This window comes from Danio rerio, chromosome 21, assembly GCF_052040795.2.
Source record: "Danio rerio strain M-AB ecotype USA chromosome 21, GRCz13ab, whole genome shotgun sequence".
NCBI lineage: Eukaryota > Metazoa > Chordata > Actinopteri > Cypriniformes > Danionidae > Danio > Danio rerio.
In genome coordinates this window covers 32520001-32534957 of record NC_141041.1, presented here as the reverse complement: position 1 = coordinate 32534957, position 14957 = coordinate 32520001, and the positions used below count along the sequence as shown (strand labels likewise).

The window sequence follows — 14957 nt, the reverse complement described above, 5'->3', positions numbered from 1 at the left end:
TACCCCACTTAACAAGGTGGCGCTGGTCAATCCTATGCTTCTGACATTTATTTGTTGCGCAAAAGAAATCGTGTTAGCTTTTTCACTTTAGTCTATTCTCCACTACAGCGCTAAAATGCCCCTTTAAACGTTTGCGGGAAAAGTTACAAGCCATGAAAAAAATTGAGTGAAATGAAACTAGTCATTGAATCCTGTTTGATTTGAGCTTGGCTAGACTGTGCTTGAGCACCACCAAGCCATGTTTTATTGTAACTTGAACAGCTCGAGGCATACAGTAGGAATAAAAGTGCCAATCTTATTGGTCGAATAGTCTTTTTAATGCAATACATGAAACCGCAAATATTAGCCTGTAATTTTTTGTTTCTTAACAAATTAAACAAATTTACAACAAATTCAACATAAACACACTCACACACACACACACACACACACACACACACACATTGCGATTGTTAAACATTGGTGATAAGCTTAAGTGAAAATGTGCATGAACCTTTATGTGAATGAACGTCATTCACAGAGTTATATTCCTGTAAGTTGCTATTGTAGTTTTGCTTCAAAATAATTTTTTTGTAGATTACTCAGACAATAATAGTATAATAAAAAAATACAAAAAACTTACATTATAAATCCCATTTACAAATGTGTAATGTTAAAATGGCCTAAATTCCTAAATTTAATTGTTGCGTAAATAAACGACCAACATGATCTCACAGCAATTTGCTGGTATTTTCACTTCTGACTAATTTACATGTAAATTTCAATGATCTTAATCAAATATTTTTTGTCAGTCAACTGACTGTTGTTCTACTGTTGTTTATATTAAGAAGGGGTTTCTAAACATTTTAGATTAAAACATGAATAAATTGTACAAATTTATGAAAGTTATCCCCATTTGCCTTACTTCCCTAAAAGATTGGGTCGGATCAAACTAAATGGTTTAAGTCTTTTAAGATTTATATTTGAAAACTTAGACCTGCCGATAAATTTGTAGAATCTACACCTTCACATCATGCCACTGTTTTCACAAAATCATGTTTTTGTAGTTTATATAAATAAATAAATAAATAAAAAAACAAAAAAATAATAAAAAAAATTAAATAAAATAAAATGAAGATAAATAAAATAAAAAGGGTTCATGGATGGTGTTAAAACTGGCCTCTAAATTTTTGTACAATTCATACAAATTAGCCACTAATTTACCAAAATATATTTTAAAAATGATGCGCAAAATGACCTAATTTCTCTGTGAGATTGCAGAGACATGACCATAATAGATAAAACTTTTTCAGTTTACTTGATAATTGAGCCTTTATTAAAGTTATTTTTAATAAAAGTTATAATTATTGTTTATTATACATAGAATAGCTGTTTCCATTAGGATGTCGTAAGCAAAAAGCTATTTTTAAAAATACATTTTTAATGTTGTGTAAATGCTCTCTTAGTCCAACTAAACGAATCAGTATTTTGACAAGACCAACATGACACAGCCCATATGTAACATTATACAAAATTCACAATTGACTGGGGCTGTCCAATACACTATTTGTGTCTCTCATTTTCCTCATCTAGTGAATTATGAGATATTCACTATGAATGAGCGAGCCAAAAAAAGAAATTCTCTGGCAACCAATGTGCATACCAGATGCTGAACAATCAGATAAAATATTATTACTTGCAAAATGTCCAAAATATCAGGTTCGAAATCTAAATTGCATATGTGTGCCGTGTGAACCAAGCCTTAGAACTTGTACCTATTTAAAATAAGCCTTAAATTTCCATGCAGCTCATGAAACATTGCCAAAACGGCTTTAATGTGAGCATTTAACCATGTGCGTAGACAGTTCAAGTTTTAGCTAGGACTTTAAGCAACTATATATTTTGTTGAATCAGTTAGAAAACACAAAAAAGTCGGCAGATGAGTCAGTTTTTTGAAGATGTACACAGATTTGTTAAAGTGCATGCAGCAGGTCTGAAGCTCTAAAGTAGTTAGCATTGCGCGGGGGTGATTTGTGTAAACCTCCGTCAGTTTTACACACAAACCTGGTGTTTACTGAACAGTAAGTGCTTCAAGTGTATTTATGTGCACTGGAGTAGTACTAACATTGAATCTAATTAGCCTGCGTTATACCTGGAAAGTTTTGACTCATGTTGATTCAAGTGCTTTCCCTTACGCACGCACTTTTCAACTCTTTCAGGTGACTATTTGACATTTCAAATAATGTAAGAAAATTATTTAATATCAGCTGTATTATTATTATCATTTTTACTATTATTTTCTAGTCTCTCAGAGGATAGTTATTAAAAGTTAATTGGTAGTTTTATTCATTTTAAGGGGTTATAGTTTGCAATTAAGTTTTATTTTTAAGAAAGGGTAATGTGTGAACATGGAATAACAGTAATCAATGTTTTTACAGTATTTATTATCTTTAAGATTTTGTTAGAAATAAAATGAATAATTAGTTGGTAATAAAAATCTATTATAAACTACACTGTAAGAAAATCCTGGTTGCCTTAAATTTTTAAGCTGAATCAAAATAAGTTTTATACAGTGTAATGTAAACAAAACAACTCTCAAAATCAAGAATGTTTTTTGTCAATGTTGAAACATTGAGTGAAACATTAATACAGTGTAAATGTTTAAGCTGAATCAAATTAACCTTACGATTCAATTGAACTTGAATTATGTTAAGCCAACTTAAAACAGCTTGTGTGACTTATACAATAAAGTTGGAACATAGCTAACTTAGTTTAATAAGTTACAATGAGCTAAAACATATGCTGTCAGGACTACTTGATCACAAGTTTTTTACAGTGTAATGTAAACAATATAACTCTGGAAATCAATAATATGTTTGTAAATGTTGAAAAATTAATTAATAAAAATTAACTCTTAATTGTCTTTAAGAGATTAAATGTAATTGTTGCATGGATTTTAAATAACGTAACATTGATTTAAGTTTCATAACTTAAATAAATAAATTAAATGTTTAAGGTATTAAAGGTGAAAAGGGTAATTCTGTGCTTACAATGAAATAAAGTTCTCAGAGAATCATTCTTACAACTATCTTGAATGTTTGTGTATTTTTAATAGAAAATTAATATACTGTACTATGTGTAATGCTAAAACCAAAACATAGAGTTGAAATAAGAATTATTAGTTCCCCTTGAATTAGCCCCTTTTTTTCTTTTTTAAATATTTCCTAAATTATGTTTAACAGAGCAAGGAAATTTGCACAGTATTTCTAATAATATTTTTCTTCTGAAGAAAGTCTGATTTGTTATATTTTAGCTAGAATAAAAGCAGATTTTTTATATATTTTAAAAAGCATTTTAAGGTCAAGTTTATTAGCCCCTTGAAGCTATATTTTTTGATAATATACAAACCATCATTAGACAATAACTTGCCTAATTACCCTAACCTGCCTAGTTAACCTAATTAACCTAGTTAAGCCTTTAAGCTGTATAGAAGTGTCTTGAAAATATCTAGTAAAGTATTATTTACTTTCATCATGGCAAAGAGAAAATAAATCAGTTATTAGAAATGAGTTATTAAAACTATTATGTTTAGAAGTGTGTTGAAAAAATCTTCTCTCCGTTAAACAGAAATTGGGGGAAAAAATTAACTGCCTAATAATTCTGACTTTTAATGTTACATAAACATTTTCATGAGAAACTGCAATTTATCCAGATGTTTTTTTATTTATTTTTTTAATATAAAATACACATTTAAATACGGCGACTTGACTTTCAATGCAATATAGATGAGTGCTGCAGATAAGAGTCCCAAACAAATCTGTTCTTTACCTTCATTTTCTCCCATCATTTCTTCCCTCTGTTGCATCTGTCCTCTTTCCTGTTGACTTTGCTCTATCATTTTTCTTTCCATCCTTGCACGCTAATTGGCCATTCCTCTCTTCAAACCAATTTGCTTTCGGCAGCTGCATTTGATAACGGTTTCCAATTGAATGCAGTTTTTTCTTTTTGTTTTCTGGTCTTCATTTTACCCGAGCTTGAACAAACTGAATCCTGGCGGCCCTAGCATGCTAAACTGCATTAGTAGCATAATTAGGTTGTTTACATGACCTCTCCCAATCGTCTGTTCTTTGCTTACAAAAACAGCCTCTGTTTTCCTTTGAAAATGATCTGTTTTACGATACGTGTAAACTGGGGTTTCTATGAAGTCACACAGATTTGTTCCTACCAGCACACAGAAAAAAGAATGTTCCATAGCGAACGACAGCTGGATTATTTCATTATTGATTATGAAATATTTCTCCCCCTAACTAGTCCCCATTCCTCCTCTCGGACACACATTCTCTTCCTTTTGGAAGGTCTGTGAGACCTCATTTCCAAAGGAAAAAAGCTGAAGGCTGGACATAGATTGTGGTTTGATATTTGAAAAATATGTAACCAGCATTCAGTGGTTGTTGCAGAAAAGTTACCAGATCCAATACAAGTTATGCTCACTTCAAAAAGTGTCATTTATTATTATTATTATTATTATTATTATTATTATTATTATTATTATTATTATTCATTGATTTTATTTTGTATTTTATTTATTTATTGTATTTATTTATTTATTTTTGGTAAAAATTTTGACCACAGTGAGGCTACAATGCTTGCAATGAAAGTAAAGGCCCTTTATTTTGATAATTTAAAAGCTTCATTTTATGAAATATCTTACTGTACATTAATTATTCTATTAAATGTGCACTTAATCTATTAAATAAATAAATAAATAAATAAATAAATAAATAAATAAATAAATAAATAAATAAATAAAATCAAGATGGTAGTGTGGTGTTTACAATGGACAATTGGCAAACTAATGGAGCATCTTAAAGCAGACATGTAAAGCCTATAATTATGACATATAGGAAAGTACTTTTTGTTGTTAAAATGTGTTATTATGTAAAACTTTAAATCACTTTAAGGGCTAGTTAAGGGTTTAGTGTTAAACTGTTAATGTAGGCTTTGAGGCATGATGTCGATCATCACTTAAAATATAAAAATGACTTCATTGTTATCTTTAAAAATGATAAACGAATACACTTTCTTGTTTTTATTTTTAGAAAAATGTGTGTTTAAAAAGGCTTACATTCTAATGGAACAAAATAAAACCTAACAATACATTAAGTTTAGTGTTTTTACATTGTCATTAACATTACAGTAATGTTTTCAAAATGATCAAATGGAATCTGTCAACTTGTATAACAAAAAAGATGATGATGATGATGAGAAAAGGGCAAAAATAATCTTAATCTTATTAAGTATTTATTTTAGTTAACTCTTCATATTTGAAACAATAATAATAATAATAAAGTGACACTTGTGATTAAATTGTGCCTACTTTTGAAAGATATAAAAGCAGATGTGTTGGCAGTGATGTTGTGGGTGATGTTTTCAAGCTACCCCATTCACTTGCATTGTAAGTGCCTCACTGTAGAGTACAAATGCTGTCAAATGAGCTTAACTTGTACTGGATCCACAAAATTACTTTGAATGCTTGCTAAGTATCCATGCTTTGATTGGTTATCAATACAATAAACCATCGCCGACACTAACGCCTGATGATTGTAACTGTGCCTCCATGTTAATCGCCTTTTAAACCAATTTGTCTCAAACGGTCATTCAAATTTCAATTGTCCTCCAGATATTCAATTTGAGCCTGTAAATTGAGCTGAATCACGACGCCCCCCGGTGGAGAATGGCATCCACATGGACACACAGAAATCATCAGTGCCCACTGGGAGATCATTCAGACTGGCCGATTCCCTCATGTCCATGATAATGATAAACACAATTCCTCGCACAAGCAGTTTCCATTGCTGAGCTGCTCCATTAAAGCAAGCGTTGAGCTTCGATGCCAGTTCACGATTAAGAAAAGACACGGCAGGCAAAAGCACTGCTTTACATGCGCCTATCTGTTTAATATGAACAGAACATGCAAATTTCACTCTATTACACAATTTATTCATTTGCATATGCATATTTCAATTACAATACATATTTTAACATTCGTTTTCTTTTCAACTAAGCCATAATTCTCCAACTAAGCACTATTTACATCGACGTAGACAAATTCACATTTTCATTTACATCTAGACGTAGATTCACATTTTTATTCACATCTATGTCTATATTCTGAATGTTTGTACAGAGGGTTTGCTTATACATAATTTGAATAATTATTTACAATGTTTGATTCTACAAATTATTGTGAAATTGTTAAACTAGATATCCAGAAACCCCTCTTTAAAAACCTTCAGTTTAAGATGTCGGAAAACAATTTTCCCAATTTCATTTGGTTTTCACATTTTTGTGATAGAAATGTATGTAAAATAGCACATGGTTAATGAAATAATGCCTCATTTACATTAATAAACAGGGATTTTTCATATAACTTGGGAAGTACATATAAATATGATATCAACGCTGAAAGATCCGGATGATTGTTGCAGCAGTGGGATCTGTTTAAGAGAGGGTTTGGAAGCAAGTTTAGTTGTAGATGATTCTGGTGACTGTTGTTTGCTTGTGTTGCGTGCACAGAGGCAGAGGAGCTTTATCAGAAGAGAGTCCTGACAATCACCGGCATCTGTGTGGCTCTTTTGGTGGTGGGCATAGTCTGTGTGGTGGCCTACTGCAAAACCAAGTAAGTACTTTATTGAGCGCAATGGCAGATATAGTAGTTAAAGCTGTACTGTACAAATAAGACTGATATTTAAAAGGATAGTTCAACTCTGTTCTTCAACTTTTGTAGTTCATTTCACTCTCGCTTTTAGGTCATGCAAGATGAAGGTGACTTTTTTTTCTTCAGTAGAACATTAAAGCAGCTTTTTGCTGAAACTGGTTCTTGGTGACTCATAAATTATGAGTCAATGGCTACCGGCACTTTAAGTGTAATATAAGGTATAAATTATACAGGAAAATCCAAACTAATACCTATGGATATTGGTGATACTGCATATTGAAGTTGTAAAAAGTGAAATATTTGATTTGTGTAAGAATCTGAACAATATTTACAGCATTATTAACTTTATTCCAAAGAAAATGCAAGTTAATAAACAGGAAGTACACTTATATATATAATTTTTTTTTTCTTACAGTACATTTTATAAAATAAATTATAGTTAATTTAATGTAAATCTATAATAAAATATTTTAATATATATATATTATAAATATATAAAACATGTAATTAAATATTAATTAAAAATTTAAATACATTTTTGTTTATTCAGAAATCTCATTTCTTTATTAGATTGATATAAAAGAAAGAGCTCTATTCAAACCAAACCGATACTTTTTGTGGCCACTATTCAGTGAATCAGTCTGTAAACATCGACAGATTTTTATTAAATCAGTTTAATAGCTAGCACTAGAAAGAGCACTAATTAGTGAGCTTTTAAATGTGATGATTGACTCTGGACCTGTGTCTGAGAGAGTGACCCTGCCTCACTGTAGCCTCCCTCCCAGGAAACAGAGGAAGAAGATGCACAATCATCTGAGGCAGAACATCTACGTGGATCATCCAAACCGCAACCTGGCCAATGGACCCAATCACCCGGGGCCTGGTCCTGAGGAGATTCCCATGGTAGATGTATGTAACTCTTATCTATCAGTGTATCTGTCTATATAACACATAGAAGACGTTAGGTACAAAACTTCTGTCCCGTTTGTTCTACTTTAATGATAAGAGAGCTTTCAATTTAATATTGTGAAATGAGCTATCGGAATTTATTTATTTTATTGTTAAATATATATGTGAAAAGAGTTATCTTATGAATTGAGTAATGTACACTGTGTTCTAATACTGTGTTTATGCTATTTTAACATTTGCATATATGCTGTCTACATTTAACAACACAGACTCATTGGGAATATGTGCCCAGGGCTACATTTTTGGTTAACCACAAATACATGACTGAATTTCTGAGTAAAATGAGCGTTACTGTGTTGCATGACGCTGATCATTTTTGTTCATTTTCACACTACAGTGTGAAACATTTACAGGGACACATTATTGATGGATAAGGAATTGTTTTCATATGGTTGTTTGTGCAGCACCTAATAAATAGCACAAAAACAACTTAAATGCATGGACCAGGTTTGAGTCTGGCAAAGGACGGTTCCAGAAACCAGGTCGATGTAAAAGCAATGTGAAATTGTGGTAAAAGTATGCAGCCACTATACACTTTTATCTTCTTGTTTGCTTTTGTAAACACTATCAGTCGGGTTTAGGTAAGGGTGCAGGTCAGTTGATTATGCACGACAAGCTGTCCGGCTTCACACAGATGCGCACAGCAAGGATATCTAATGCTGCATTTACATTGCAGATCTTGATGGTCAATTTCGATTTTGTGACTGTATCCGATTTATTTGATGACCTGCTTACTTAATCTTTTAAAAGTGACTCATATCCGATTGTCTGCATTTACACAGCACATGGCAAATGTGCAATGACCAGGAAAGAAAAAGAGCGGGCGCTGACTGACCGCTATTAATTAGAAAAAATAGTGCCCTTTACTTCGTTCCTGTTTACAGGGTTTAATTTTTTACATATTCTTTACGACAAGCTCTTCCACTATAGTTTATCAAAGAAAAGTTCTTATTTGGCCATCTTCTTTTAATCTAGGTCTTTTTAAACTAGTAGGCATCTCAATGTCATGTCTACGTCCTGATTTATGCACATTATGTATGCAATAGTTTTATATTATATTGGTTAGGTGGCAGATATTGCTCTCTCTCTCTCTCTCTCTCTCTCTCTTTCGCCCACGCTCTCTCTCTCTCTCTCGTTAACATGTTTAAATAATTGCTCTACATAACAATATACAAGCTTTTTGAGTCCTTGTGTATGAGATTTAAGGTTTGAGACTTTGCTGAAGTCTGTTTTGAAATTAAAGCAACAGACTTGACGACATTCGCTATGGTTTTCAATGATGCGCGACTCGCATTGACTGGTGAAATCCGATCTACCAGCTTACACTGCAGACACGAGGGCACAGATCCGATTCATATCAAATAAATTTCCACATACGAACAAGGCCTGAATCTGATTTGAATAAATCGGAATCATTGTGATTCGTTCCAGCTTACACGTACATACGCCATATCCGATCTGTGCCATATTAGAAAAAAAAATTAGAATTGAGTCACTTGAACCATGAAGTGTAAATGCAGCCAAAATGGTACATCTGAGAAAATGCAACCCAGTAACATATTTGAGATTCTCAAAAATGTTCACAGCAGCCTCTAGTGAATTTGTCAAAAAAAAAAAAAAAAAGCTGCAAGAAACGTCGCCAGAGCAACATATTTCACGGCATGCATTTCCAATGAGTCTGGGTTGATGTTTAAGCTCATTTAACATTATTGTTTTAAACCACACCTAAATGAATTAAATTCAGCTTATTGATATGAATAGAGCCATAAGCTTTATGCAATAATCAAGGATTGTCATCATGTTGAAAGAAAGATAATGAGCTGTTTGTTTTAGTGGTAAAAATCATTTCCTTCTGTGTTGCTTTGGATGAAATGAGTTGACTTACAATACATTAATGATTTTACACTTGTAGTTTTACAGTGAATTTGAGGTCAATAAAAATATGAATGACACTTATAAAATTTTATGACACAATTACATTGGCCTCATGACAATCATATTTATGCCAGATTTATGACAAGGTTTGATGTCTTGTTAATGTCATGGCAAGTGTATTTATGTTAACTTATCATGACAGAAACATCTCAAATGATGTCATCTTTGTATTTGAATTGGCATATTGGCACCCAATGTCATAAGCATGCATAAAATCTCCTTCTTATTAATGACATCTCGTCACAATTATACAGGTTTTTATGACAGTCTTATGTATAGCCCATTCAAGTAAAGCATGACCTATTTTTATACCTGATTGCAGTATATCTCCAAAAATGTGCCAGCAACCGAGAGAGTAATTCGGCACGGAGCAGAGGCACCTTTTCCTGGCAGCCGTCAGTCTTCCAGATCCCACAACTCCTCCACCCGGGCTCATTCCTCCACCCACAGGTACACACCTGAAAGAGTGTCTTTCCTGACCACAAATGTGTGCGCGGACTCATGACGGGGTCACGCTCTGGCTGACTCATGCTCGAGTCAGACGTCTGTTTTCATCTCATTCAGCATTCTTTGCCTTCCCCGTCACCCGCTGGATGTGGAATCTGAGTTAGACGGCCATTATTCACCCGTTTTAGAGCGGAGACACAGATGTGAGCGAGTGCAGAGATATTTAGAGGTTATACGGTACCATCATCTTGCAGGGCTCCCACTTCACGCTTTTCACTCACATTCATTCTCTAACACATGTGGGTTAAACTGGTGGTGCTCTTCTTGTTCTGTCTTGAATGCTTTGAAACTCTAAAAATATCTGGCGCCCGCAACACTTGAGTCGTAATTTTAGGAGCTGGGTTATTTGACAAATAGTAGTGCCAGATCTGTAGGTTTTGAAGAATGAGGAATGAGGAATTTGAAGCAAATTATCTGTAATATTAGCAATAAAAATAAAAAAAATACATTTTATATGATTGTTAATTATTTTGAAAAATCCAAATGTTAATACTTGAAGGTGCTGTATGTAAGTTTTTGACTCTTCTGAAGCATAAAAATAGTATAATATGTTTGCAGATATATAAGAAACATGCCAAGTGAACATTCTTGTTTATCTTAATAACAATGCTACGATATTCTGTTTTGAAAATGGGCATTACGTGCTGGAACGTCTGTCTTTGTTTCAGTTCTTTTAACTCGCCCGATGCCAGTTTAGCCAATTATATTTTAGCACTCTTGTTTGCTTTGTTGAAAAACCACATATTTGATTCATTCAGTCATAAAGGCTCTTAAAGCATGCGTCAGTGACCAAAATGCGATTTGCGGTGAACAGTAGCAGACTCTAAAATGAGACGTAGATTCAAACAGGTTATTAATTAGCAAATAGCATAAACATTACAATTGTAAACATTAGGTGATCAGGTTACATTATAACCCTGTGTCCTAACAACATGCTTTATGATGAGATTTGCAGAGGTTTCCACCAGAAAAACACGACAGAAATTTAAATACAGCCATTCAGAAGCACAGAATAGTGCACTTATTGCACTCCAATGAAATGGTAAGGTTTATAATCTAATTAGTACATATTAAACCTCTTTAACATAATTAAATATACATGCTGAATCACTGATATGTGAATAGAATGAGTCACAGTTCTAAAGTTTAATTTCGAAGGATTAATTTAATTTTTAAGAGGGGAACTATCTCCTGCTGACTTTAGTATATGGCAATAAATGTCATGTAAAATGGCATTCAAACTCACATTGTTAGCATTTAAAGCTGAATAAAGCACATGAGGTATACCTGAGATGATCATTGTCAATTTTCTGTTATTCAGCTGCAAGAAATAGAAGCTGTTTCTAAAATCTAAATTCCAGGTGTTGGTTAGAACATAAACTTCATTTAATATTGAAAATATTCCATTGCGTGCCGTTGCTTTTATGTAGAACACAATTGAAATCAGCCTTTGTTGTTATCATCAATCTGGCAACCTGCTCTTGTGTGTGTTTTGAACCAGGGGTGCAATACCTAGTTTAACCACTGAGTGTCAAACTTACTTACCTCACCTTTAAATTAAGAGTTATTAACTGAACAGTTCAGGCAGAAGTTTCAAACTTCAGTTTGTTTATATGCAGTTTTGTTTCGACTGAATTAAAAGTATTAATACTATTTTATTTGTTCATCCAGAAATCAAACTTTTTATCTGTAATTTATTCACCCCAAGCAGTGTTCTTATTATTTTAAGTAAAGATATTTAAAAATGTAAATGTTCAAATAAACTGAAATATAACTGACATATTTTACACTACATGACAAAAGTCTTGTTGTTAAACGCAGTTGTATGAGCAACAAATGAAAACTTGACTTCTGGCTGATCATTTGGAAAAGTGGCAGAAGGTAGAATTTTCAGATAAATCATCTGTTGAACTGCATCCCAATCATCACAAATCCTGCAGAAGACCTATTGGAACACACATGAACCCAAGATTCTCTCAGATATTCGTCAAGTTTGGTGAAGGAAAAAACATGGTCTGGGGTTACATTTAGTATGGGGTCAAGCAAGAGATCTGCAGAATGGATAGACTGTTGATGTTGCCAACAGCCTGAGGTATTAAGACATTTGTGCTGCCCATTACATTACAAACCACAGGAGAGGGCAAATACTTCATTAGGAAAAAATCTCTTACTTCAGTCTCTACATCAAACTTTCTGCAAAGAAGGTCAAAGTGCTCCAATTTGGCCAGCCCAGTCACCAGAGATTAGCATTATTGAGCATGTCTGGGGTAAGATGGAGGAGGTATTGAAGATGAATCCAAAGAATCTCTGAGAGTCTTGCAAGATTGCTTATTTGCCATCCTAAATGACTTTATTGGTAAGTTATGCGAGTCATTGCAGAAATGTATGGATGCAATCCTCCAAGCTCATGAGAGTCACATTAATTCTTTTTCTATTGCACAATGACTTTATATTCTATTCTGTACATTATTTCTATAAAGTGACAAGACTTTTGTCTAAGCAAAGTCTGACCTTACTGTATTAATTAAATTGGATAGGTGACAAGACTTTTGTCAAGTAGTGTATATACACAAATGAAAGGATAAGTATTAAATAAAAATATAATTTATGCAGTGCGTTCAGGTTAAAAAACACTAAATTGCTAATTAACTAATTGCTAATTAATTACAGTAATTAATGCCAAAACAATTTGCTTCAACTCTTTTTATTTTATCAGTGGAATGCAAATAGAAAAAGATGAAACATGATAGTATTTCACAACCATCAATCCATCTCCAAAAACTCCATAAAGCCCCATAAAACATATTCATACAATACATCTTACACAACAGGCTAACTCTCAAAGCCCAAGGAAAAGGAAACAAACAGGTCAAGAAGCACTGGTTTAATCATTATGCGCTTACTTCTATCCTGCTTTCCTTCCTTTCTTCCTTCCCTTTTCCTCTACCTTTTTCTCTCTGTCTCTCCACCTTTTCTCAGACATGAAGGGAGAACGTGGAGTCTGGAGCGCACAGACAGCGTCCTCTCCGACTGTCCTTCCGGCCTGATGTCGTCCTCAGTGGGGACCAGTAAATGCAACAGTCCTGCGTGCATGGAGGCTCGGGCCAGGCGTGCCGCACACTGTGGCTTTACTGAGCCCCACCGGCCGGCCCTGCAGTACGGCGACTCTTTCGACTCGCTCGGGGACTCTCCGCACAGCGACAGGTGCGCCTCTTTCTGCAGCTGTGGGACTGACGAGAGGTGTAGTGTGCACAGTAAGACCATGTGTTCAGTGCGCAGCCGCCTTTATACCTGGAGACTGCCATGGGTGGAGGGAAAGAGTCAATAGCAAATGGTTGTTGCGTGAGGTGTTAGTCTGTGAATTTTGGACCTGGGTTAGGGGTTGTTGTGTTGAAAAAAGAGAGTTAGCAATTTTTGTAATAGTGTTGGCAAATAGTGATAAATTAATAATAATATTTAGCCTCATCCATCGTTTCTGACTGAGTGACCAGAGTATCCCAGCTTTGTCAAATGTTTACATTATATTTTTTAATTTTCATATATTTTTTCCTATTATTTTATGTTGTTAATTTTTTTATATTATTTTTTTATGTTTTTGTTTATTTCAATTACTCTATTTCATCAATGCATGTTATATGATTGATCGCGGCTGGTCTCTCATCAATAATCAGCAATAATCCAATCAGATCAATCCAAGCTTACAATAAATAGACCGATTTCACCCCACTGCCTTATCTTTATTTTGGAAGAAACACCTCTTTCTGAGGGGAGCTCTCGAGACCTACCTGATATGACCCTGTTATATGCTTATTGACCAGACGGGAACCCTGGACTCAGTTATCCCCGAGCTCAGGATTCTCTCCTGGGACAGCATGACAAACCTGCTAATAACGTCAAGCAATATCGAAGAATGAACTCTCATAATTTAATTTATTACATACTGTATTTCTACACATTCCTTCAATTAAATTTAAATCAACTTGCTATTTCATGAGTTATCATAATAATGTAACTCAAGATATCTCTCATTAAATTTCTTTGCTGGACTTTTATGGAAAAATAAAATATCATGATAATTCTAAGGCTGGTCTTTAAATGGCCACATCGCTCTATTTGAAGCAAATGAACTAGCTAATTTTGACTTGTGTAGTTTTAAAACTCTCATAACTAAATGCTTCTAGCTAGAATGGTAAAAATGTCTAATTTCACAAAAAAAAAAAAAAAAAAAACATTCTACATGTGTCAACTGAGGGTAATAAATAATAATTTGTATAGTAATTTTTGGATAGTTTTTGGATAAATTTATGCTGGTCAAATTGACCCACAAGCAATATCTTGATAACTTTTTTGCACCCATATACTCATTGGAATCTACTCAATTTATTTATTTATTTATTTGTATCTCCAGTGCTAATGCGAAAGGTAAAATCTTTCTTTTACCACTTTGAAAACCTAACTTTTTAACTGTTTTTTAAAGGTTCGGATCAAAATGACATTTGAATCGTCCAAGGGATAGATTAGGGTTAAATGTATTTTAATTACACTACCTGTCAAAAGTTCGGATTCAGTTTTATTTTATAATTATAAATTTTATTTAATAATTTAAATAACATGTTTCTGTTCATCAAGGCAGCATTTATTAAATGTAAAAAATGTTAAACTGTTAAATACCTATTTATTAAATATTTATTTATTACTTATTGTATGTAGTTTCAAATGAAATTATTACTTCAGTCAATTATGCTATTATTACTATTACTATTAATAATAATAATATTAATACTACTAAGAATAATATTATTAGAGTGATTTCTGAATGATCATGTTACTGAAAACTAGAGTTATGAAG

The 14957-nt window shown here is 33.2% G+C and overlaps 1 protein-coding gene across 2 annotated transcripts in view; it reads left to right on the top strand.

Moving 5' to 3' along the window:
• The window catches only part of nrg2a (neuregulin 2a), a gene marked incomplete at its 5' end in the record, with an annotated part of 166267 nt that overhangs the window by 146002 nt on the left and 5308 nt on the right, over positions 1-14957 (top strand). The window contains 4 exon segments of one of the 2 annotated variants that reach the window (NM_001430844.2): positions 6556-6658; positions 7483-7606; positions 9924-10051; positions 13088-13312. In NM_001430844.2, coding sequence (NP_001417773.2) covers positions 6556-6658; positions 7483-7606; positions 9924-10051; positions 13088-13312 — 580 coding nt within the window. 2 annotated transcript variants of the gene reach the window in all.